At 45.7% G+C, this 26,456-nt stretch overlaps 2 protein-coding genes across 14 annotated transcripts in view; one reads left to right on the forward strand and one right to left on the reverse strand.

Moving 5' to 3' along the window:
• Window positions 1-3,010, reverse strand: part of LOC117603309 (protein abrupt) — a 74,808-nt gene extending 71,798 nt beyond the window's left edge. For 6 of the 12 annotated variants that reach the window (XM_076688077.1, XM_034322313.2, XM_034322312.2 and 3 more), the window contains exon 1: window positions 2,526-2,874. The gene's annotated coding sequence lies outside the window, so the exon portion shown is untranslated. The other 6 variants (XM_034322305.2, XM_034322309.2, XM_034322306.2 and 3 more) reach the window with 6 other exon arrangements.
• Window positions 3,011-3,955: 945 nt separating this feature from the next.
• On the forward strand, window positions 3,956-25,855 carry LOC117603313 (uncharacterized). Of its 2 annotated transcripts, none has more exons than XM_076688079.1 (3): window positions 3,956-5,353; window positions 6,775-7,496; window positions 19,858-25,855. In XM_076688079.1, exons 2-3 carry the CDS (start codon window positions 7,248-7,250, stop codon window positions 19,942-19,944), a joined length of 336 nt encoding a protein of 111 aa, XP_076544194.1. In that variant the 5' UTR covers window positions 3,956-5,353; window positions 6,775-7,247; the 3' UTR covers window positions 19,945-25,855. The 2 variants fall into 2 exon arrangements, with proteins under 2 accessions (XP_076544194.1, XP_076544193.1); XM_076688078.1 differs by lacking the exon at window positions 19,858-25,855 and adding an exon at window positions 7,697-19,836 and having other exon boundaries at window positions 3,957-5,353.
• Window positions 25,856-26,456: the final 601 nt, after the last annotated feature.

Genomic DNA, 26,456 nt, shown 5'->3' on the forward strand with positions numbered 1-26,456 from the left:
CCCGTTCGTTCAGGAAGTTTCGTATCGAATTTATCAAAAACACGACGGGAAGCCTGTTATAAGATGATAGACCAAGGAGAAAGTGAACCAACATACACCGTTGATTTCGACAAAAATTCACCCATTACCTACATGACCGTTTCATTGTATCTTTTCTGAAGAAGATAAACTAAGAATTCACGAAATACTTGAATAAGAAAAACTCAAAGGTGTATAATTTAAATTAATTTCATTTCAAATAATCCATTTGCTTTTTAGTTTCTTCTGAATTTTACAAATTATGCAATATCTATTACAAAAATCTAAAACTGCGTGTAAACTGTTCCACGCTTGCTATGTAATCACCTCGTAAAAATTTTAATTAAAAGGAAATTTTTTTATGAAACGGACAAAGGTAATCTTATCTACATAATATCGTGAATATCTATCGTTCTAAAATGTAAACTGCTTATCGAGAAGGTTACCTAATTCGAATAAAGTATCGTTGAAATTATTTTTAAAATTCGATTCTAAATGAAGAAAAATCATACTCTTCGCGTGTTCCGCGGATATCGAATTCTTAAAGCGTCATCGAGACACGTACGGTTTGCAAAGGTGAAATTTTGATCCGTGCCGAACGTTTCGAACTGCGTGTGGATTTTTGTAATACATTGTCGTAGTGGCGTAGGAAAAAGGAACGGCCTTACGTTTAGGCTGCGTTTTAGAGTGGCTCGCAATAGTGTGCATCACACGTACGTACACGAATCGATGCACTTGTGTATGTGCTGCACAGACCGATTTATTGATCACACGCGTCGCACGCAATATATGAGGCGCGTGAGTGCGTGTCGCAACGGACTACGAACTTTTAACAAATTCCGTCTACGATCTGGCCTGACATGTGCACAGACAGTTGGGTCGATGCATTAGCATAAAATCGAAGGGAAATCAAAATTTCAACAACAGCTAGAAACGGAACTCGAAAATTATCAGATCGCTCGATAAATAAATTTGTTAACACCTCGACCATTCGATAAGATTACAATTCTAATTATTATGGGTTCGAATGGATAATATTTTTAAACGAAACTTTTCATTTCAACATTTCTCTAATCAATCTAATAAAATTGAAATATAAAAAGGATTAATAGTGCACCTTTAGAGAAGCAGAAACAGAATTCGTTAAAATTTATTGTTATTACCGAAGCTTATCTACGAAGGTGATCGAGAAAAAAAAAGGTTTTAAATTTTGAATCGTATAATACGATAGGAATAATCTGGGGTATGAATACCGGTTTGAAGAGCAAATTGTATGCCGGTTGAATGTAATCAGAGCGAGACCGTTAATAAATGACGCTCGAAGAAATGGTTAATAACGCGGCTGACAAAGGCGGGTAGGCAAGGCGACAAACAAATTAACAAGCAAGTCATTCGACGATCACGATCAGCAGGCTTTGCCCGTTGTTACAAATTGCGTACAATTCGAACGTGTTCGGTGCAACGATACCAGAAAAGCCAGTATGCGGTTATCGTACTGTTCGCATAAATCGTGAGAAACGCGAAACCGCGATGTGTATTTTAATATCAATTGCAATTCAGTGAACTGCAACAGAGTCGCGTGAAACATTCGTTCGGCATCGAGGAAAAAATGAACGGAGAGCGATTAATTTAAGATACCGGGGGACAAAATAAAAGAAAACAATGACGAAACCGATGATTTTCGCGCGTTCTCTTTCGATCAAGACCCCGTACGTAATTTCTATAAAAGCACGACTACGCAGCGAGCAGGGACGGCGTAGTTAACGACGTGGGCCGTGGTCGATCGTGCAATTAACTTTAACGAACGGCGGCCTTGCGATTAAACTTAATTAGTATCGCGGTAATAACTCGTTAATAATCAGCCGTGTCTATACCGTTCGTTCGTGCACGTGCACACACGTGCGTTCGAACGCTTCGTTTCGTGGCATGCATGCGTGTTTCATATTTACGTGACTACGTGGACCAAGCGGAGGTACAGATCGAGGATGGCTCGACACGGTTGGACGTTCAACTTTTGGAAGACGCCTACCAGCACAATCATCACCAACAATCGTAATCAAATTAAGAAAATCACGAAATTTATCATTCACTCCGGTCGTGTCCATGGCGGCACGTTTTTCTCGAGCTGCGATACGACAGTAGCCAAATGGTATACGTTATATTATACTTGATGGAGGATCACAAAAAATCACCAGAGAGGTTCCGTTTCGCGTTTCGGTTGGTTTCTTCTTCTTCACTTACAAAGAGACGAGTACTCATATCCCATTGGTGTGTTCCAAGGAAACACACGTCGGAGCGTTACCATTGAGGAAACTCGAAGCGCGTATAAACAGAGACAGAAACGTTCGAAGCGTAGAACCGGCACTGACTGAATGATTGACCGACTGACTGAATGGTTGGCTGGTTGACTGGCAGACGCACGCTCCTGTCGCGAGTCTACCGGCAAAGCCACTACGTTCCTCCTTCTTCGTCCGCGTTTCCGTTTTCAGGATTTTTCTTTTCCTCACACTCTCGGATTATGTTCCGCGTCTCTGGAGGAACAACCGCTGTCCTTCCGGTTTCAGCACGCACAAAGACAAACACTTCGTGTGCGTTCGCCGCATCAACCGAGAGGTATAGGTGGTCTGTCAGCCGCTATAGCTGCCAGATAGGTAGAGATAAACAACGAGGTCGTGTGTGTGTGTGTGTGTGTACGCGCGCGAGGCAGCGAGGAGATCGAGCGAACGAGCCAAGGCACCGCGCTGCGATATATCCCGGATCGTACTTGGACCACGGAGCTGACGAGCAAACGTAAAAACGTGCACTACCGTCTCTCTCTCCCGGCTGCGACGAGCGAGGCGGTTAGAAACATCGAGCACGAACCTGATTGCGGGGCGGCGCACCGAATTATGGGCCGCTATGCGCTTTCGGCGGCTTCTCGCTCCCTCTCCTCCGTCTACGTCTCTCCTACTCTCGCCTTTCGTCCTCCCTCTTGCTCTAACTCAGCTTTCATCCCCACCATCCGACTGTTGACTTGCCCCCACTTCTACTCACTCTACTCTCCCCCTCGTAGGACGTAACTACTCAACTCTCCCCACCATCGACGGACACATTGCTAGAGCGCGCTATAGTTACCCTCCCCTCCACTGTTGAGTATTGGCGCGGGCAGTAGCATTGCCCCTTGCGTCTGACTCTAAAGCTCTCACGCGAGAGCAACGTTGCCACCTTACGGCGTAGCTGCGGGGATGATGGACGTCGCGTCGCGTCGCCTCGCGTCGGATGGCCGCGAGCCGCCAACGCACTCGCTTGCGCCGCGTCGACATCCTTCACCGTCTCGCTCGGTACAACACGCGTGCTTTACGATGCCATCCTCGCCTCTTCCGACCGGAAATCCCGCTATGCGACGCCCATCGCGCGACACCACGCGCTGTCTGACGATCCTCTTCGCGGTTGATCGATGATCGGATAATGCGCTACGCTTTCAGGTAGAAAGGGTTGCGCCCGAGGGGTGAGATGACTTTCGATGAACGGATCGACAGGGAAGTTTTCAGTATTAGACAAAGACGAGTAAATAGAAAGGGTGCTGAATGAAACATTGATCTTCTTAAGGAAGACATTTGTGATCGATGCAGAATGATTTTTTAAGTATCGTTCTTCTTGGATTTCAACGATTACCGCTCGAAAAGAGTGACTTCCGATACTAACCACCAGCACGCAGCACTGCATAGCGATCCTCTTCACGCTACGGGCACGTTGTTTAACGATCAATAAAGTTTGACCAGGCCATAGCTATTCGTCTAAAGTAGGCGCATCTTTATCGAAAGGTAGGGGTCGTTTCAGCCACCTCCGTGTTATCACTGAAGGTCGGTAAAGAGAGCTCTTCAGGGAAGGGTGGAATCGCAAAGAGGGTAGTTTCTCTCGCGTAGAAAACTGCAGACTATTTCCTCTTTCGCGAGACGGCTTTCTTTCGTCGCGATTCTTTCACCCTCCGTCAGATGTCGGGGTGTTTCGCGGGTGATTGGGGTGGTAGCCGCACGATACCACTCGCGAAGCGCCACGAGTTTCAAATACCACTGCCCCAAATAGGTTTTAAGTGAAATTTCGTATTCGTTTATGAACTGAAACCACGAACATATGTTACGTTCTACTAATTGCAACACCGTGTAATTAGTCTAGTTTTAGTCAGCTTAGCCCGTGGCATTTGGCGTAAGTTAATAACGAGTAATTAAACAAATGCGTCGCTCTTAATGACTGCTTGGCGGTAAACAGCTTAACGACATACGCATATCGTCGTTTCGAAACTGGCTTCGCGCAACGGCTTCCACGATAACGAAGCTACGTTGAACGATAAGCGAAACGATTCGTTCGTAACGCAATTTGTTTCAATTGTTCTGTCACATGCCGTTCGACCACTCGGAATTGAAACGTGTCATAACAGGAGTAACGTCGCGCGTCGTTTCAAGTTGGTATGCCGAGATTGTCCCCAATTCGAATCTATGGCTTGGATGACAAATGAATTAACATTTGCCGTTAGGTTTTTTTTAGACCCACTCTATTTTGCGCACAAATCTTTCACTACTTATGGGATATACAGTAGCCGCTCGATAATTTACCGCCAGCGTGAATCTGGAAGCGTCAATTGGCCGCATGCATTCTTTCTAACCATCTGTCGGGCCCTCAGACGCAACTGTCGCAATGTATGCAATTGCAGCAAGGTCATCCCTTGACACCTAGACTCCGCGATCCCGGAAGATCCCCGGCGCATCTCCACCGAGGTGCTACTTACTCATCGATCTTCGATAGAGGCGGATCATTTCTGACTTAGTTGACGATGATCCATTGAAAGTGTTCGTGATGCACGATCGGGACAGGAATGATCGGTGAACGGACACGTAACCACGTGTCTGGCACCCTCACGCCAGTCGAGAAAGGCGCGTGTTGACGCGCCGCAGCGTAGCTCGCGTGCGCTGGCGCATGTGATCGATACTCAACATCGCCGGGCTTTTCGCGTCCCCGCGCGACGTCACGACACAAGAGCCGAGTAACACCGACAAAGGACGAGGCCGACCGAGACTGGCCGAGGTAGCGCGAGCCGCGGTAGCAGCAGCCGTCGACGCGAGCACGGCCCCAACCGTCACCGTCGTTTCGACGTCGTGCACACTTTCTTGCCGCCGATCGTCCACGCGGAAATCAGTTCCCGTCACGAGAAACCCCGTTGCTCTTGGACGGCTGCTTGTCACACGGTCTGGCTCGATACACGGTGAACGCGAGCCGCGCGCGAAAGTGGTCCGAGTGGTGTGTTCCTCTCTTGACTGGAAAGGACGCGTTACGAGTACTCCGGGTCGAACAGAAACTGGTAAGTATGTTCTGATCACCTGTCTACCCTGAACTTTTATCCAAAATTCAATTCGACTGTGTGTCTCTTTCGAATCGTCTCATGTATTCCAGGCTAGAGCAATCCTTTCCTTGTACACTGCAATTTGAAGAAATTAATTATCTGTAAAAACAAAGCGACGTTATCGTTGCGATGCTCGATGAGTGGATCGACGCGTCTGACGGTCGATCTGACTCGTGACGGTACATCCTACTGTCACGTAACATGGTTCTTTTTTTATAGAATCGCTTAGCGAGATGTAGAGGGAAGACGAAGGGGTGTCTGAGATAGGGTTGATTTTTTTTCTGTAGAAAAATGACGGAAATAGTCAAGTGTCTCTGGCGTGTCTGACCAGTGACGAGCCGCAACCCCTTTAGGTCGCAGCGCAGCTGAGCTCGACCGGGCGCGACCCACAACCCTACATTCGCGGTCTGCGGCGTGACCTAACCTCAACTCACCCCACCTTGGGTGAGCTTCGTTGCCACCCTCTCTCCTTCGATAGACTGGCGCGCCGGGGACGACTTTACGCACCGGTTTATCGTTTGATTTTACGCCAGTTAACGCGTCGTTTCTTTCGCTCCGAGGACGTTCCTTGCTGGTCCGCGATCCGCATTTCGATATCACCGTCAATTTACGGATCAACTTGTCAAGGTAACGGTGCACAACAGCCATAACATTCGAACAGTCTGACCTTGGCAGAGTGGAGTCCGCGTCAATCACTATCAACTGACATTACGCCTCCCGGTTGGGGATACCTTAATTAAGGACAGTCAATTGGACGTACAAATATCGGTCACGCTATCGTTACAATGATTACGACGATGTGTGAATTAGTCGGGTGTGAATTTTCGCGATATTTTGTAATACGTATTATTTGTTTTAATAAATACAGCATGGTGATTGTATTTGAAATTTAAGGGCTGTCATTGTGTAACGATTCATGGAAGCACAATAATCATTCCGTTCCTCGATTTATAACGTAATACGATGATCGTGTTAATAGGATTTCGCGAACGCGAGCGATGGAGAGGAAAAAATGTAAACTTTAAAGGACGTCGATGAAACGTTGGGTATATCGCGAGCTGGGACAACGCGGCATATAACACGTGTAGCTGTGTCAAAATTGCTTGATTCACTAAATTTAAATCGAATTAACCGGCGCAACGTATGGCAACGGCGTTGCGCCAGTGTAATACCATGTACCAAAGTCTGCGAAAACTGTAGATTCGTTTTTCGACATCCTTCGTGCAAAAAACACATTTATGACATTTTCATGCACCGTTGATCTACATTAAATTACTTCATCCCGAATAGTTTCAGCCGATCAACCATCTTCTGCCAAGCGTTTCAGAGTCTGGGGTAGATTAAAAACGATGACGTTAACCACTTGCCTCTGTTTACAGAGTCACTCGAAACATTCAGCGAACCACGAGATCTTCAGCCGCCACTCTGCCGCTACTTCCGGTCCGTCCATCACCGTTCCGTCTCCGCCAGCCGCGAAACATCGGATCGAGAGAAATCGAGGAAAAGGATCTCGCGAGGAGGTGATCGCGTGGCAAGGGGTTAGTGAAAGCAGTAGAGTCGTGTCGTGAGGGGTCCAAGAAGCGTAGCCTTTGGGTGTGATGTGGTGGAGCCCCCCGGGGGGCCGCGGGGGCAGGAGGTTCGAGGCAGATCGGTCGTGAGGGCCCCAGGCACGGCTCGGTTGCCCCGCGGCGAGGTCGCCGGAGGGGCGGAGGAGGAGGTAGGATGGTGTGACCTCCGACGTTATCCCGCCCGACGCGGAGGTGGTGCTGGAGGTGGCGGAGGCGGTGGTGGAGGAGGTGGCGGTGGAGTCGAACAGCTGCTGCTCGACTCGGAGGAGGAGGAGCTGACGGCGATGTCGAGGCAGCTTCGCGGTGAACGGGACCACGTGAGCCGTTGCGACCTCCGAGAACAGCGCGACCTCCGCGACCTTCGGGACCTGCGCGACATCAGGGATCTGAGGGATATCAGGGACCTCCGGGACGTTCGAGACATTAGGGACGACAGGGAGAGACACGGTTCCGGCAGACACCATCGGGACGAGTACCTGGATTACGATCACCATCCCACCGCTGCATCCACCTCGGCACTTACCAACAACCCGGTGAGTCTGATTGCTGATCGATGTGATTGATGAAACGCATCGATCTTACGAGGGTTGATAATTATTTTCCTCTGATTTTCATGAAACTTGGAGACACATCTTTTTAGTCTCAAGTGTTATATTTTTACTCCTTCATGGACAGTACTGTAAGGAACGATTGGCACGAGGGGGTGATAATATAGATACTGTTATCGGGGTAGGTTCAAAGAAGATCCGACAGAGAGCAAGCAAAAGAGTGTCACAAAAGGGTGGGTTGTTTAATTCCGTCTCGAGGCCAAGGTTTCGTGGTGAGGTAACGAAAGACTGCGGTTATCAAACGGTCGCAGTTACATATCGAATTCAATAAAATTTATGTAACTCATTGGTTGCGTAGAGAGTTTACGAAAGGGAACGCAAGATGAATTGTACGATAAATGCATATGATCTATGTGCACGTACATAGATTTATCTATTATCACTCTAAGACAAATTGCATCGTGTTTAACCGTGTTATCTCCTACGACTGATAACGAGATCTTTGAACCTTTGCAAGAAAAAAATGCCGAACAATGCAAATAAAGATAATTTCTACTTTGAAGATTCCAACTTACTCATCACAAATCTGTCCTTTCTATGTAAAGAAGCAATATTACAAAATTGGAGGTTATTTGTATGATAAAAATTCACTTTGAATTTCTCCGAGACATTTCTATTGGGTAAAAAGAGGGTGATGGATGTTGCAGAACGCGTCGTCAGGTATGAAAATTTCAGGGGGCAATAACCACGCGTTCCGGAAGCTTCGCAGAAAGCTTCAAAAGAGAAGTCTCGGTACAAATCGCCATTTGAAATATTTTTCCCTTAATATTTCGCCCACTCTGTATTGCGTAAGATTACCCGACGGAAATTCTATTTTCTATATGGCACACGATTCGATGCTAATTTTGTCGTAATTTATACCATCGAAGGTATTACGTCCACGTCGTTTGCGCAACGGCACGCAATAATCCGCCGAATGCAAATGCTGACTTGCCCAATTGGTGTTAATTTATCATTTACAATCGAATAAATGAAACACAACGTGATAAGAGAAGAATATTAAAATTAAAACAAAAAAACAATTCTAGTTTATATTTGAACGACCTACGTGTCTGACACGTAACGCAGAGAATTCTAGGAAACTAGTTCACCAGGAGGGAAAGTCTATTCGACTTGCTCCAGAAAGAATTGAATACCGCAGGAACGAACGGTTGAACGAAAGAAAATGAAAGATGGACGACGTGTCTGATCAAAGCGTGTTCTCGTTGCTCGTCCTCCCTGATATACCCACGCTATCCTCCGTGACCACGGTCTTCATTTAGCTCCTCTGCATCTTTCATAGGGGCTAGTTCGTAGAAGCGAACACCGCAGAGCATGGTCGGTGCCTCTCATTTGCAGCTGCATTCACTGGGTCGGCTGGGTTGGCTTTCTTGCCGACGCAATCGCGCATCCTCTCGAGGGTCAGAAGTGCTAATGAGACAGACACGAGAGATGATGGGGTAGAAAATGGAATCGAGCCTCTTTGGAACGCTTCTTTTTTAGCGCCGGTGAACAGTGGCGTGATGCACAGGAGAGACACAGGAAACTGGGCCACGTTTTGTTCGCCAAGGTCGATCTGAAAAGATTTTAATAGCGTTACTCGGTTCTACCCGGTCCCACGACGAGGACCGACCGAGTGTCGTTGAAGTAACCCCACGCTCGTTTCGGGCAACGAGTTCGGAAGCTTTTAATTATCCTTCGTAATGCAGCCAAATCGAATGCAGTTTTGCAACGAACTTAAAAATGAAAAAGAAATTCATTGGTCTGTCACTTTGTACACGCGATTCTATAAACATTTAAAATAACGTGAAATAAAACACGTTTCACGGGTGACAATTTTAAACTTGCCACTCTCTTTTACGATTCTGTATTTTATTTAAAAAAAAATTCAATTTGGACAGGCCCATTGCGAGGATTAATTGTAACAGGCGCAGAGGCAATAAAGAGACATTAATGAATTGTATTACCTTGCAAGCTGTCCGCGCGATGATGCAAGAAAATCAACCTGGACACACATTGAACTGATTTATTCGTTTACTTTCCATTCGGTATGGAAATCAGTTTACAACATGTTGCTCATTACGCGTGCCAGCTCGCTCGAAAACAGACTCGTTTAACGTCCAGAATTATTAACATTTACGAAACAGCAAATATTTGCATTAACTGTAATCGCTTTACAACCATTTCGTTGACATTTTGACAATAATGTGAGACCAATGGTGACAATTTTTTTTCTTTTTTAATTGTCATTTAATTATTCTGTTATATTAAATTCGAGGCATTGGACGATCTTCACGCCAGCCAACGTGTTAATCGATATTCTTTTGCATGGTTCCGGTATCAATCACCAAAGTATTTATCACCTGGGGTTCCTCTGTTATCTCGATCGCGTCCGTGTTCCACGCTTTATAATCGTACACCTATAATCATGCAAATCAGCGGGCGTGCGTTAAAACACAGCTATATAACTATCGGTCCCGATAATCGCGCGAGCTTAATCGAGACTTTCCTGCACCCGTGTGTGCACGGCCAATTATCGATCATTTCTCATTGCCGGAACGCGTCGGCGTTGTTCGCGAGGCAAACGATTAATTGTAGAAATTGAAAATCATTCTTCGAAATTCATATACCGTATTGTCGTTTGGAAAATTGGGACAGCTGGGATTGCGAGCCGATAATCGATGATCGATTTCAAAATTTTCAAGCTCGATCGGAAGCGCAGGTTGATGCACCGAGCGTGCGACGAATGCGAATAAAATTTTGCATATTTATGAAAGGCGCGCATCGATACGTTACATTCATATTCAAGCCACCCATCTACGCCATTATTTACTCTCGCCGTTTTCCACTCAATTGTTAGTTGATTCCACGGAGTGCTTGGATAGAATATCATTTTCCACCTCCTGTCGCGGCCAGTGCATAATGTTGAATAAAACTTCGTTGACTAATGAATATTAACTCCATAACGAAAGAGTCTCTTATTTTGAAGGAGTTTTCCAGGGAAGAGAAATAACGTATTTTCCAACTGGTGTCAACTCAGAATTCCTCCGAGAAATATTTATAATCCGCTTCTTTTCAGTGGAAATTGCTTATTCCATGAAATCCAAAGCCGATGTCCCTTCGTTTGTCGATATTGTGTACAATCAAAGCACTCGTCGCTGAATCCCGAGATGCCTTCTCTGGCCGCAAAAATCGATCAAGTTTTCCTCGCCTGGTGTTTCAATCCAGGTTAGAAGAACCGTGACAAGGATGATCCTTGCTTGACCCAGATCCACGGCGTCGGATATATCCTGTCGCCTCGAGTGTCCCAGGACGTTTAACGAAACTGAAAATCAAGGCTCAAACGCGATATGGAAAGCGAGGCGAAAAATTGCTGTTTGAATCGAGATACCCGGTGGCCTCGTTTCAACGGCGCCTCGTCGTTCATTTCAAAGCGTGTAATATCTTTCCCCTCGTAAACGTTGAATCGTTGTGGATATCTGTCGTTGTTAAAAACTTTGCGCACTACAGACGAAGGAACACTGGCTGTTGGCATTATGCTTGTTCGCAACGCAACGTGCCCTATAACTCACGCTTTTCTTCATTAAACTCAGGGACGGGTAACCGTTAAGAAAAATAATTCTCTAGCTCGCCGGAAAATGAGAAAAATCCGGTGAAACTAACGGCGACCAGCGTCGTAGGTTACTTCGAACTTTACATAAAAATTTATGAAAAGTTTCATTATCGCAACGTATAAATTTGCAAGATCAGCGTTGCAGTAAGAATGATGAAGATTCGATTAATTTTGCCTCTAAGATAATTCGCTATCGCGAACGAGTCCTACCACCCACGCGGACCTCAAAGAAGTTCTTCGATCAGCAGATCTCATCTGGCCGGAGTCTGGGATCGATTATCGCGTACTAGATAGCCGTCGAAGTGCGTCACACGCTAAAAGATTCAGCAGCACCGACCACGTAAATAGCTCCTCCTCGGTTCAGCCTCTGCGGGCTGCATCGATCTAACTGCATCATTCGATGCAACTAGGCACGCGTAGTCGTCCGGTTCACGTGGAAACACTGCGATAAATTTTCCCTGGTGAAAAACAAAAACCGTTTCATCGTTGAGAGGGTAGACGCGGTTGCTCGGAGCGTCGATCGATATCAGCTCGACGCGTGTAGGCAAACGAGGAGAGTTCAGCTCGAGGAGTTCGTCAGGCTAGTGGGTCTTCGATGGTTGCACGGGTCTCCAGACCCGGTTCCATCGAATATAGGTCAGTGTACAAGGCGGCAGGAGCAAAAGAGCAGAGCAGACTTTTAGCCGTGAGCACGGCACGATCGTCCCGATGCGAGCCGGAGCGTGCTGGCCCGTAGTCTGCTAACGGCCAAACGGGTTTGCACAGGCGTTCCCTTCCTCTTTCCTCTTTTTTTCTTTATCCTCCCGTTTCCTTTTTGCCGACGAAAGGATTCCTCCTTCAGACGTGTCTTTCGCTCGGATAGGACCGCTCGATTCACCGTCGAAATTATTGTTAATGGACCGCTCGTGGTGCGCTCCGCGACTCTACTACCAAACCGGTCGATCTTTTTCACCGCGATGGAATCCGCGTCTCGTTGCCTCGCGATAGTAATTAAACGTTCCTTTGTTCTAAACTGTCGCTCTACCAAATGTTAAAATCAACGAAGACCGCATATGAAGCCTGGTCAGATCACTTTACCTGTAAACACAGTGTTCCAGGATTTTCCTATGAAAAATGACATTTCTTGTTCGAAACAGAGTCGTCGATCGGGTCATCATTTTTATCCTGTCACGAAGGCCGCGAAAGATCGCTGCGATAAAGGATACAGCGACAAATTCCCTGGTCCTCCCTTACAAAACGAATGGAACGTAGAAACGTAGGTGGTGAGGGAAGAACGGAGCGGACGTGGGATAAAAAGGAGGCAAAGGAGCAGTATATGAGAGGAGGTACGGGACGTGATCGCGAGGCAAGACCCGGCCCTTTGTTGTCCTAGCCTGGTAGGCTTTCGGTCCACTTCTAGACTGTGTTTTGTTACAGCACGCCATAGTTACACTCTTTCTTTCCTCCCTCCAAACGGCGCTCCTTAAACACGTTTCTAAGCCGACGTTCCTGCGTCCTTCGTCCTCCATCGCCCTTCCTCGCCCTCGGCCTGCACGCAAACAGACGCAGCGGAGGGTTACAATACGGCTGCTAATGTAGGATCGCAGACGCTCGAAGCGAAGGACCGGGCGCGAACCTACGTCGGCGACGACGGCGATGGCTGCGTTTACCGCGTACACCTGCGGAATTAGTCGCGAAGCTGAAAAAAGGAGAAGGAAACGAGACTAGACGGCGTCCGCGCGCCTCCAAAATTGCAGAATTTTTATTTTTCTTGGAAGGGTGTTAGCTAAGTGTCGCCAGGCTGGTATTAAAAGCCATGACTTTCGGTGTCATTTGAAAACATATCCTCTAAGAGGAGATCCCTCGAGGCTCCGCGACTTCCCTTTTCCCCTGTTTGCCCTTTGGCGATGAGAAAAAAAGAAACGAACACTCGCTGGCTCGCGCACCCTCTCTTCCTTTGCACCTGATCGGACGAACCTCCGACTGGCCGCTTAATTGGAAAGATCCACGAAGATCGAGCATTGTTTGCGGACAAGAGTCGCGTGAAACACGCGAGCCAGGAATTTCTCTGGTAGTCAGTGGCCGAGTCGGCGTATATATTCGACCGGTCGATCTGTAGTTCGAGGCGTAATAGAAGTTAACGCCGTGGTTTGAGGTATTCGATAACGCCGGCGAGCGGTCTTGGAATAATTATCGGAGCGCAGGTGCCGCGACACGAGAAATTGGAGTTTCCGGTCCGTCTGGAATGCCATCCGGCTGAACGCGGAATAATACCTGCGAAGCTTTCGCACCGGTGTAAATGCAATTTTGATGTTGAGGTTTCGCGATATGGAAATAACCGCGGGAATCGTGTCTCGATTTCTTGCCTCCACGTTCGAAGGGTATATTACTTAGATAAAGGCGGACAGTTTCGTTGAAGATTCTTATTGAACGAGATAGCAACGACGTTACATTGCTTTTGGGCTAAAAATATATCCTCTGATATCGGGGAACCGTACGAAAGTTGTTTTAGAAATAATTCTTCAGTATATTAATCCTTTGCGCTAAACGTGCACACCACGTTTGAATAAAACGAAAATTTCAAACTTTAATAAATTAAACTTGTCAGTGATTAGTTTTTCATCGTCGATAGCGAGCTGTGTGTATTATTTAACGTTATTTCCTCGTTGAAAAAGCATATAACTCACGGGATAAACTCACCGTCACGTCTCACTGAACTTCCGTTTGCTCCCTGCATCGAACGATAAATCATTACTCTCGCCTTGGACTGGGTTATTGGTGGATTAGTTGCACAACGCTGTTTATTCCTTTTATTTCTCTTCGTTCTATCTGTACGATAGTAACGCGAGGGCAATTAAACTTATTTACGTAGCACGGTATCGATATCGAGCATCAGAAAGCCTAACTACGCGTGGGATTTAAAAAAACAATGGTCTAGGAATCGATAATTAATTCATCCCTCTTATCACGCTTCGATACCCATAATATCGACCGTAACTATTCTCGACACTAGGTAATATTAGGTCGTCCCATAAGTTCGTGCCTTTTTTTATATTCGCGTACGGAATAAAATATTGAATCCGCTTTTAAATATTTTTTTTAGAGACATTACGACAGGAGTCGATGAGATGACCTAATAACAATTACCGTTTCGATCATCCAATTCCAAAAATACTCGATTTCCTTTTAGTCATTCGCGGTTGGCACGAATAAAGGATGATCTTTGCGGTTCGCGTGATACACCGAGCATCCTGATACAATGACAAATGAAAAATAAAATGTAAAAGTAATGGAAGTAGAGGAGGGAAGTTAACAAGGATCGAGACGATAGATGGACAGGAGAGAAGGAGACGGAAAGAAGGAGGACTCGAAGGATCCTTACGTAAAATATCGCGCGGCTATCCGCAGGACGGTCGGCCGAATATTATTTCGCCTCGTAAAGATCCTGATGAGCGTCGGCCCGGGATTATTTAATGACGCGTGTATCTTCGCGTCGGTGCACGAGGCTCGTTCCTGGCAGGTATAAAGGTATAAAGGTAAGTAGGGTGAGAGACGAGCGACGTCGACGGGGGAGGGTATGGCAAGTCCGGTCAGGTATGCCAGTGCTCGGCCAGTTACACACCATCGAAAGATTTACGCGTGTATGAGTGGGTGGAGAGAAGAGAGAATCGTAGATGCAAGCCGCGCAACCGTAGCTGGACGAGCCTCGAGGTCTTCACGACTTGAAGCTCGTAGCAAATGACAGGGGATCGGGAGGGCTAACTTTCCGTCCCTTTCTATCCGCTAACCATCCTCCAAAGTGTCCGTCCAGAAGTCTCGTACCCTCTCTCTTTGCCCGTCTGTCCGTCTCTTTCAAAGGGAGAGCAGAGTTCCTTTCTCAGGTAAATCGAAACAGGTACCACTCCGTGGCCGACGTTTTTACCAATACCAACACCGTGCTATCCTGCCGAACGTCGATCCACGGATAGAGAAAGATTTTTAGGATGGATGAGGGGGCGTTTTTCGGTTCCACCCGCTCTCGAACGTTGATTTTTACCGTGTGTTTAACGCTTATAGAGGTACCTCTGCTAAAAATACGTAGAACGCAGACTGAGACGCGTTCATCTACTCTCCTACCTGTGCGAACGTATTCTCACGGAATGCACAGTGTTCATTCGCTCAATTATTCTTAGAGATCCCTTTTTTCGGATCTCCATGCGATGACATCAATTGAATTCCAGGGATTTCTGAAATAATTACACGAGGGTATAAATTATGGGAACTACGAGCAACTTGAATTTTCTCTCCAATTACTTCACCTGTCTCTCATACTTCCGATCGTTACGTTCGATGCACAAAGTCCATGGACACGCTTCGATTGCCTCGAAAAACGAAAAGAAAGAAACTCGACTATAACCCTGTGTACCTCATTTCAAGATTCCACGGACGCTTTATCATAGGAAATCTTCGTTCGCCCTCTTTGCTCGCGGCCGGGAACACAGGGTTCGGGGATGGCTACCTGACGCGTTCAGGGATGAAGGATCTTTGAAAGGATCTCCGGAGAAAAGAGAAACGCAGAAGGTGGACATTAGTGACACTTCATTAAGATAATTCTCCGACGAATCCTGGTTTTCGGCTTCTACCGCCCTTTCCTTCTTCCAAATCTTAGGAATCTGATACTAGAAATCAATTTCATTATGAAATTCAATGGATTGACCCAATTCTCTGATCGTTGATTCAATTTTTAATGGAAGCACCCGGCAACAAATGGGTTGATCCACGTAAAACCGAAAATCCGTGAAACACGCGACCGGTATCATCTCGTAATAGGCATTATCTGGTGGATCCTCCTCGTGCAGGTTTCGCTAATCTAATTCGTCGAACAGATTATCCGTCTGCGTACGACTATGGACAATTTCTGTCCGAGTGAAACGCAGCTGCAGCCACGTTTCGACGAGGATGCCTCTACCGACCGTAATTATTAATCGTTCTACGGGCGTAAGGGGTTTCGCGAAAAGAAGACGAGCATGAAGGATCAGGGACGTTGAAGGGCGAGAAGGTGTACGCTGTCTTGTGCACGAAATTGGTCGGTGACTAGCAGACGAGGCGGATAGCTCGCGAGCAATTTGGCGGCTGGTAACGAAGGGCCTGCGAAAACAAAGGATCGTCCTCGGTTCGGCCAATTGTTGCATTATTCATGCGTTTCTAGCAAGAAGCGGTTGTAAGCCATGCCCAGCCCCAGGACTCTACTCTGCTTCGCTCTACCTATCTCTTTCTTTTCTGCCTTTTCGAAAATTCATTTTGTTCCCTTTCGGCTGGCTTAGACGCACCATTAGTGCGCCAACAGCGTGTATGGCTCGCTTCCACTACCTTGATTACGAGGCTAGAAGACCTTCGGGCTTGAAACTAGTTCCCTTTTCCTTGTCTCAGAGATTGTGTCAAAAATTTTGACTGAGGTCCCTGATAGTATTGATAAGAAACGAATTAGGATGAAGAATAGCTAAAAAAGTTGGATGTATTAATTACTGTATCGATGAAATCAAAAATTATTTAAATGTTATTTCAAACTTGTTTTCCTTTGTTTAATTGCCAACTGCTTGATCAAGTTATAAATTATCCTCTTGTGTTATAAAATCTGATGGCAATAAATAATATCGTTTAAGCAGTGTCGTGGAATGTCGTAACATAACATACTTTGAGATTCGTTTTATTGCTTTTCAGTGGTCTTGCACAAATACCCTTCATTATATAATTCCCTGATAGCGCTTGGTTCGTGTAGCATTAGGTGAAAAAAGCTTGATTACTTTTACAATGATTATCTTAAGCTATCGATCCTGGTCTAATTAATTAAATTCATTTTTTTTTTTACTGCTCACGGATACTGTGAGATTATCTAACACATGGGTGATAGAATCTGAATTTACGACAGGTTTTAGAAGGCGATTCTTAATACATTTGATGGTTGAATTCTTCAAAAGAATCATGTTCTTCAATCTTATCCCAAGAAATTCGTATTTCTTCGTTCACACGAGACAGTGGCGGACGGCGTCGCGACGAAATCGTCGTTCTTTGGCTCATTTCGGCCCGTTAAATTAATTAATAAGACTGATTTGTTTCTTGTGCACCGCGTTGAGGCCGGGTTTTGCGTTAGTGGCGAGTCCTTTGACGGTCGGTACGATAAATATGGAGCAGCGTCTCGTCCTTTCCTCCGCATTCCTCGCTGCCCTGCCACCCTGTTCCCAGAAACCGCGACTTCTGAACCAACGTGATCGCGCGCGCAAAAAAAGAGCGATGCCGTCCGTTCGTCGCGGTATTTCGATCGCCTAGAATCGAGGGACAGAGAGAGAGAGGAAGAGAGTCCGGCTAAAGCGGCTTTCATTGCGGCAATAAGAATTCCAGAGGGTCGTTAAGCTCGCTGAAATCCACGGCATAACTTTCTAGGAACTTCTAGGAAGCCGTGCAACGCGCTGACGTTACAAAGAGTGGAAGCTGAGCCCTGACAACAGGGAGAAATAAAAAAAGAAACGTCCTGTTCGTTCGAAGGATTATTCCGGCTTGTAGGATCTTCCCTGAATAAAAAGCACATTTGTTGCTCGAACCTGCGTCGAGTCAGGAACGATTGTAATCATAATGCGGTAGGAATTCATATTTCAGCATCATTTAGTTGTTTGACTTTCGAAATTCGACGTAGACCCAATGAAAGCAGAAGAATCCGATTGTAATTCAGTCAATTGAACGTTCTACTCTGGAATATTAATGTAGGTCAGGCGAAAAACCGTGCAATCCATTCCTTCAACTTCGTTCTAATGGCAGATCCTGATGGTAAGCTGGTTCCAATACGGCTCGCTCGAAAAACCATCGACCAGTCGTCCCAGAACCCATGGAATTCGGCCAAACGGCAAACATTTGAATTCTACCGCGTAGAAGAAGCCTCGGTATCGATTATCCTCCGGCTTGCTTCGACCTCCATTTCGTTTTGGCGGCCCTTTATCCCAACCGAAGGGAGACGCGTCGCAAACATAACTCTTTCACCGAGCCTTTTTAACCGCTTCCTTCTGCGTTCGCTGCAATCGTCGAATGAAAAAGGGAAAATTATTTAGCGATCGCGGTCGTTGGTGTAGGAAATAATTGTCGCGCAGCACGAGCTACGATAAAAGTATAATTTACCGTACGCGGTATCCACGGATTATGTAATTTCTGTCCGGGTTCCCTGGCGCGAGAGCCATCGAGCGAAACACGAAGCAGAAGAATGATTCTATAAATTCCCCCGGTATCTTTATTACTCTGTACGCGTACTATAACCTGATCTTTCTTTCTCCGTTTTTCCTCTCACCAGTCACGATCGGCTGCGATCCAGGAGCAGAGGGTCGTTTAAATTCCGTCGCGTTAAGTCGCTCGCGATCCAGGCTAACTGGGTATATCAGGAAGTCGCGGATCGAGCGAGACGAGACTCCCGTGGCGAAACATTTGGCGATTTAACCCTTTACAAAGTGTTCTTAAACTCTGAGATGTGAGAATTGAAACTACCAACTTAGGGACTTGGACAGTTTTCGCTCTGTCAACTTATTCCTCGTGCTATACTTTGCTATGGGTACCAAGGATTCGTCCGGAAAGTTGGCGACGCACGGTAGCTGAATGTTCCACTTGAACATTCTGAATAATTTTGAACGCTGATATGATTTCATACGGAAATAATCTTTATAAAATAAGCAGAAATATAAAAATGAAACGACTTATCTAAACCAGTTATTAGTTGAAGAAGAGAGAGAAAGGGAGTCTCCGGGAGGTTGTTTGCTAATAAAGAATTTATAGTCCTCGTTACTGGTACGGTTTTCTACGAATTAACGTTGATTACCGAGCCGACGTAAAAAGCTAGAAAACAAGATAGCCCGGCTACGCGCAGAAACCGATTAAACGAATTCATGAATAACTTAAGGCCGTTCGACTGGACGCACCTGCCCCTTCTCCTTCAACTTCTTATCCTGTCCTCTCTTTTTCTCTCCCCGGGCACCTAGGAATTTATTTCGAGCTCGTAAGATTGCGGATGGAACTGAAACACTGACACCTCTCCATTATCCTGTCACAAGACCGTATCATCCTATTGGTGAATCTACGAGAGAGGAAGAGAGGATGGGGAACGGTTCGAAAGCACGATCCATGAAAGGTGCAAAAATTTAAAAGGAAATCGTAAAGATCACGAAATTGTTTTACGTTCAACCGCATCTCGAAGTGCACCTATGAATTTGTCCCATGCGGAAGAAGGCGCACACGTTTTATGTCCGTTCCTGGAAGATTTACGGGATGTACGGGATACGTTACCTATTTACTGAACGACATGCTGCGTCCTGGTTGATGTTGAGGTCGTATGAAACGCTTGTGATCGACGCTCGATGCTGGTGCATTCTTGCAATAAAATGCAACTGCATCTTTGCTCGAATGTCGAGGGATAACGAGGACAAAGTGCAGGTGCTTCTTAACCCTCACATGGACAACAGTGTACTCAGGAAATTTCTACATTTCCTAACTTAAATAAAAAATGTTTAATTATTAAATTTCAATGGGTGGCCACGCGATAAAGAGGCTCGTGCTGTGGCAAGCTGCTGCATAAAAGTTTCGAATCTCCAAGAATCAAAAGCAAAAGGAATACGATGAACGATATCGTAACAACGTTCGAGAGCCGAGGATAAATTAAAATCGCTATCTGCGGTGCTGGTAATCGATGCGAATTAATTGCAGGACACCCGGTACAAACAGGCTACGGAGCAATGCGTGAACCGCGAAGGAAACGATTCACAGGACTGGATTCGTCGGGCGGGCCGTTAATGAAGATAAAAATCTAATTAGCCAGCCATAAACGAACACGGGGAATCTTTTTTAAGCCTGTCCAACCGACATGTAGCCCAGACGCAAATTCATGAGTTTCCTTGGCCAGCTTCACGGTAAAGAGGATCTTTTTCGATGCTGACGTCACGCGGGTGAGAATGCGGTCAGTCCGGATGGGACCCCACGATAGGTCCTAGGTGTACGGGAGTAGAAGATGCGATTAAAAGCGTTGCTTGCAACCGGGAGGAAATTTTTTTTCAACGTTCTTTCATCGATGAAGTGTATCTAAATTGACCAGCCAATGATTTGAAAATTATCAAAATTCTAATTTTTTTTAAATCTAACATTTATAATGCGTTATAAAAGAAATTTCAATTTCTTCTTCTGCATAATTACCTACGTCCGATAAGCTTCCCGGAGAATACCATAAGCGCATCAATAATCACTCGAATAAACATTAAGCAAAGAACGAAGGTGTGAGAGAGACAGGAGAGGTTTAGAAACCGATTACCATTTCCCTGCGTCGTTTTCTTCCGGCATGTCGGGAATCTTAATCCCGAAGGGGAACACACGGTTAAAGTGGCTTTAGGGACGCCCTTGTCGGACCTTATTAAGTACTTAGAGAGCATAAGGGACTTCTTGCTCCCCGGGTCCACGTTTAACCGTGCTCGAATTACCTTCTGTTACCATGCTGTGGCTTTCGAGCGACTGCACGAGAAAAAACCGGCCGAACGAACGAGAGACAATCGCCTTACCAAAATTAATAGGCGGAAATACAAGCAGCCAGGATTATTCCCTGTTTCGCCGTTAAGTCGACCGATAGGTTGGCCAGGTGTCGATGCGTTGCACGAATCGACAGGAGTGAGAATTTCTTAGAACACGTGCCAGGCGCGATGTTTCGCGGATAGGTCGTCGTTCGTGGTGAACCAGCGAAATTTCAATTCTGAAATGTTCCTAGTCTTCGTTAATGGAAAGATAAGAATAATCAATCACGCTCCCGTTATGAACACCCTTCAGACCAACAGCAGATTTGCTAAGAATAAATACATTATGCGATTATTATGTAACGTTTCTATCTCCTCAGTTTGATCCACAATGGTACAGGTAAAGATCAACAAAGATTATTGTATTTAATCAAGTTTTTGTGCCACTCGAGAATCTCTGATTGCTAATAAAGCGAGCGAACCGAGTGGATAAGAAAGATCCGTTCCAGTTAAGAGAATCTGTAGTTGGTCCATGACTGAATTTTGCGGCAGCTGAATGTCTATCGGGGCGTGATTCAAGGGGGTTGCATCGGTATAATAAAGCGTGGAAGGGGTGATCAACAGCGGGCACGCGCCACTGGCTCGGAAGAGCAACCCTTCATCGGGTTATCCTAGCCTTTCCAGCCCACGAACGATAATCTCGACCCCCTTCGGCGAGAGACGGTTTTCTCTGTCGCCTTGTACGCTTCGCGAAAGGCTGCTGAACCCTTGGACGTTGTTACAGTTACGTGACATAACACCTTGCCCCGTAATTTTCCCTTCGATGCACCGCTATTTAAACACGCCGATTGAAAGAGAGGGAAAAGGACGAAACCGGAGAGGGGAAGGAGAACGACCAGTTCATTACGCAACGAGAAGATCGTACGATTATCATAAACGTTTACGGATGAAACTACGGAAGAATGTTAATTGCCTCGGTCGGACCGCAAAGATCGTCCAATGGTTACCTGTAATTGGGACCAATGGAGAACAAAGATCTCTTGACGGACTGCGTTGATACCAACTCTTATACAGGGTGTCATTTCGAAATTTCATAAATTCAAATTTTACATTAAAAGATGAGATAAAATTATAGAAGAAAATATTTTTATAACACAAAATAGGAAAAAGATTTTATTCTATAATTTTGTATTATTCTTTTCTCGTTGGATTTTAGAGTTTTCGGTTCTATAGTCGGTTTCATGACACCCTGTATATCCGAATCCACGACAGCAGACAGGTCACCGGTTTCCGTAGTTTATCCACCATAATACCCTCTCGTGCACCTACATAAATCTACCGGCTCCCAATATATACACAGTTACCGCTGGACCAGAAGGTAATTCCATCTTCGTGCCACTTTTCTCTCTCTCACCCACGTGAGCCTACCCGTTCTCTTCTTTGTTTCTGTGTCTTTTCTGTGCGCTTATACCTGGTCCTGCCTCGACAGCCGGTCAACAGTGAAATTATTGGAGGATACACGATTTTTCCTTGAGATGGGTCTACCTAACGTCTTGGCGCGAGCATTGGCCAATCGTAATTTCGAGGCTGGTGCTGTTCAGCCACGAAAAGAAAACAGGATTCATTTATCGTATCTCGGATCGTTCTCCAAAATTCCGACCGTTGGTCCCGTAATTATTTCGACGTATACTTAGCAACTAGAACATTTGAATCCTGCGGTTTTTGCAGACGCCTGAAAAGGGGATGATCGGAGAATTTCGCGAAAGCCGTTGAACATCTGCGGATAAAACGAACGGTTGCCGCATATCTGCCGGTAGCGGTTCACGTTAAATACTATCGTGGATGCCTAGACGAACGGAACAATAGGTGCGGAACTAGAGACGAATAGAAAAAAGGGGCAGCTCTAAGATCCGAAGACCGGCAATTTGGTCGTCCATCAGATGGCGTCTTCGTGACCACCGGATATTATGGTCGTTGTAAAGTTGAGCTGGAAATTCAAATTGAACTGCACGGACCACGCGTGGTTATACGTGTACCATATAGCCCCGCGGCTACTTTCCTACTAAATCGTTTTGATTATACTCATTACCCGAGGCCGGGACCGTGCTGTTCTTTCTTCGGTGAACAGGGATCACCGAGACCTTCGTATTCTATTATTCCCGGAAATCGTGGGCCAACATATCGTTTGAATAGGACGTATTGACCGTATCATTTCGTCGAGACGGCATTCCGGAACGTCTGAAGAGAAATTTATACTCTGGAATTAATTAATTGAAAAAAAAAGGAAATATATTTGTATCAATTTTCTTCGTATTATTTCTATGCGAAAGAGTTGACGTTAAGCGTGAATATCACATTCAAGGAACGCGTATTGAGAATGTTAATGTAGAACAGGGAGTCAAAGGCGGTCCATTAGGCGAGCTTGTCGCCCGTTGCTTTGCATCATTTTTATTCACGACACCAAAGGGAAAACGGGGCTACTATTTCTACCTACATATATCTATTTAGTAGCTTTACAAGGTAGATAAGATAAAGCCTCGTTCGTATAGTGGGGCTCGTATCTAGGCGAAACGACAGTCTGAAACGTCGATAATTGTCGGCGAGATTATCGGACGAATCGGAAAGAGAGACGGGGCAATTAAAGCGACTGGAAAACAAAAAGATATAGAGCCGCGATTTGTATAATTGCTCAGATAGAAAATAGTCACCGGAAGTTTGTCATTTGTCGATCGATTATTTCTGCAGTTACCAAATGAAATATATCGAGCAACGCCTTCGTCTCGATAACACGATCGAATCTAGCGAGGGAAAAAAGGAAAGTTATCGGGATTTACATATTTAATAAATACGCAAATGAACGGACAAACGGATTATTAACACGAGATCCGCAATGAACACGCCCGATGATTTACGGCCATTGAAGAAGTGAAATCTCCGTGGAATCACCGAAAGTATTTAAACGAGCGTTGATAATACCTCTCTTGATGAAGGAATATCCTTTTTGCTAAAATGTGTCGAAGTAAATCATCAAATAATTACCTGTGTTTAAGAGAAGAATCCTAATGATTGCAAATTCATACGAAAGATTTTTTTTTTTTCGAAATTACGTGGGATGAATATTACAAAAATTGTCTTTTTTATGGAGAGATCATGAAGGGTTACGTTGAAAGGGACAGATCTAAATATAAGCATTATTTATGCGCCATTGCAACTGTGTATTCCGTAGAAGGGTGTCAACGGAAACGCATTGCCGAACTATCGATCGACTGCAGTCGCTAGAATGCACAAGCGGGCGGTACACTTAATAAAGGAGTATACGTGTACCGGTGGAAAGTTGCAGCTAGAACCGGGATAATCCAATAATTATCCAACGCGCGACGTTTATCCAATTTTTCTCCCCTCGGTTTACTGAATTCTGAACTAGCACTGACACAATTTCCAGATTGAAACGCTAAGAGGCAGCGTCGTAACGTTTCCTTTCATTAATATTTCAAACATCAAGCAACCCTTAAAATCTAATATTAGAAATTATCTATGGTTTCAAAATTCAGCAATCCAGCTCCCAATTGTAACAAAAGCGATCGATCGGTGATTACCAGAACGCACTTTTCAACCGTAGAAACATGTTCGTGGAGCGATACGTGTCCGTGTTTCGTTAGCTGGCATGGGGACAGCCTGCGGACAACATTGTAGGGACTTGCGACATGCGCCGCAATTATCCGTTCGCCGTCTCATTTGCGATTGTAATTAAGATCAGCCACGGGTCTGAACGCGGGCGCATTCGAGCGTGCACCGATCGGTCCTGATTGCGCCCGCTTAGGTGCGAGTTGCGCTTTCATTGCGGCGCTAACGCGACTAACTGCCTCGCACGCGAGTCTTCTTTCTCATTTTGCTTACTCTCACTCCGTCTTTCCCTCTTCAATCTTGTCGTGGAACAGGTAGACGGATAACGGAGGATAGAAATTTTCGTTCCGTTTCGTTAGAGAGGGTGCGGGGGAACGTTTAATCGCGATTCAATTGGCGGGGAAAAATGTTGGAGAAGGTTCAGAAACGTTATCGCGACGATCGTGTAATTACAGGTTAGAGAGGCGTGCACACACGTCGCAAATTATTCGCGGGGCACGGTCGTATCGAAATTATCGTTGAGCAACGAGCCTGAGGAAAATCGATTACTACTAATTCCCGTGAAACTAGTTTTACGAACGGTTATCGTTTTTCGGTTTTTCCAGCCGGGGAAAAATGGGCGAAGCGGAGCGGAGAGGCTGAAGGAAGCGTGAAGCTTGAATTAACGATAGGAGAGAACGCGTAGGAGTATCGACTTGACTGCGTAATTACAAGACCGTTGGATTAAAGTACACGTGTTTAAAGCGTACGGTAAACTGGCCGAGCTGAAAAAGCCCGGTTGCGTTATCAGGAAATATCGTGTTGCAAGAAAATCCATGCTCATAGCGGTACACATTTAGAACTAGTTTTTAACGAACTGCTTATTGCCGATCGGACGGCTAGATTTTCCCTCGTTTGAAAGGATCGCCGCCCGGTATTCGCGGAGCGCTAACTCGAACGGTGACGTTTAATAAATTTCGTTTTGTTCCCCGATTTATCTAGCGACTAACAAACCTTTTTCGTCGCGCTCCACCGACAATTCCTAGTAATTACTGAATGACTTGTCTACGTGTTACGCGGAATTGGCTTATAGAAAACAGTATCGGAGAAAAATTTAATTGAATTTATCATAATTCGTTGACCCGGTGCAATTCAAAATTGCACAGTCACGAATTGCATAATGCACCATTTTCTTCTAACCCCGACTTCCTTAAGAAACGATACGTAAACTTCTTTCTAATAATCCTCGGGCATTGATTGTGCATCACGTTCGTGGGTCAGAACGAACGTTGCGTGTCTTCCACCCCGAAACACACCCTCCTTTCTCGTTCTTTTCTATACAGCTACAGAACACGAAAAATATCCGTACAACATCCCTGGTGGATATAAAGAACCACTAGCACGATGGAGTTCGAACAGGCACCCCAAAGAGCGGGGGTTGGTTGCCTCGTGTTTCCGCCTCGGTAACCACATGTTGCGACTTTCCAACGCCTTTTGTTGCGCCTTTGATTTCCAGTCACGAGGCGGCGCACACCCCGTGGACCTGTTTCTTATTCGTTTTGTTTCCTTGTTCGGCGCATATTACTTGGTGCCACGCGGGCAATTACAGGCGGAATCGGGCCGCGGCGCGTACGTGCGACGCTCGCCAGCGGCAAGACGCGCGACCGATCTCTGATTGCACCGGCAATCAACGTAATGAGGCGGACGTGCAAGCCGACACACGGTGGCCACCGTACTCCGTTGCATCGAGCTGCAACACTATAACGAGTTTCGTGCTTTGCGATGAAGAAAGGTATCAGCCGGAGGCTGACAAACGGATGATGGACTGACACGTTTCATCGATGGAACGCTGCTTAACAATTGTCGCGGAATCTTTTTTTCTCGAGTACCTTCGGGTGTACCTTTTTTCGCAATTTAAATAATTCACAGCGAAAGGGTTAAATTGCACGAAACTAATCGGACCATACAAATTGCCACAAAGTTGTACAAATTTTCAAGGTGTTACGTTAACGATGCCAAGCGTAACTGGTCGTTAGAATTCGAGACAACCTTCCTCTCTTTTTCTCGCCACTAAATCGTCGACAGTAAAGAGCTGCGATACTGTCCTGCGTGATAATCGCGGGGATTAAGTCGCGAGCGAAGATCCATCGAGCAGGTGAGCCTCTCTAAAAGCAACCACCTCGAGTAAGAGGCAGATCGCGGGGA

Source organism: Osmia lignaria, chromosome 4 (genome assembly GCF_051020975.1).
Source record: "Osmia lignaria lignaria isolate PbOS001 chromosome 4, iyOsmLign1, whole genome shotgun sequence".
NCBI classification, from domain to species: Eukaryota; Metazoa; Arthropoda; class Insecta; order Hymenoptera; family Megachilidae; genus Osmia; species Osmia lignaria.

Bases quoted from the DNA above. Each gene is read 5' to 3' on its own strand.
- LOC117603313 (XM_076688078.1), top strand. From the start codon at position 7,248: ATGTCGAGGCAGCTTCGCGGTGAACGGGACCACGTGAGCCGTTGCGAC. The intron at 7,497-7,696 runs GTGAGTCTGATT...TTATCGGGGTAG, and splicing joins CGGCACTTACCAACAACCCG to GTTCAAAGAAGATCCGACAG.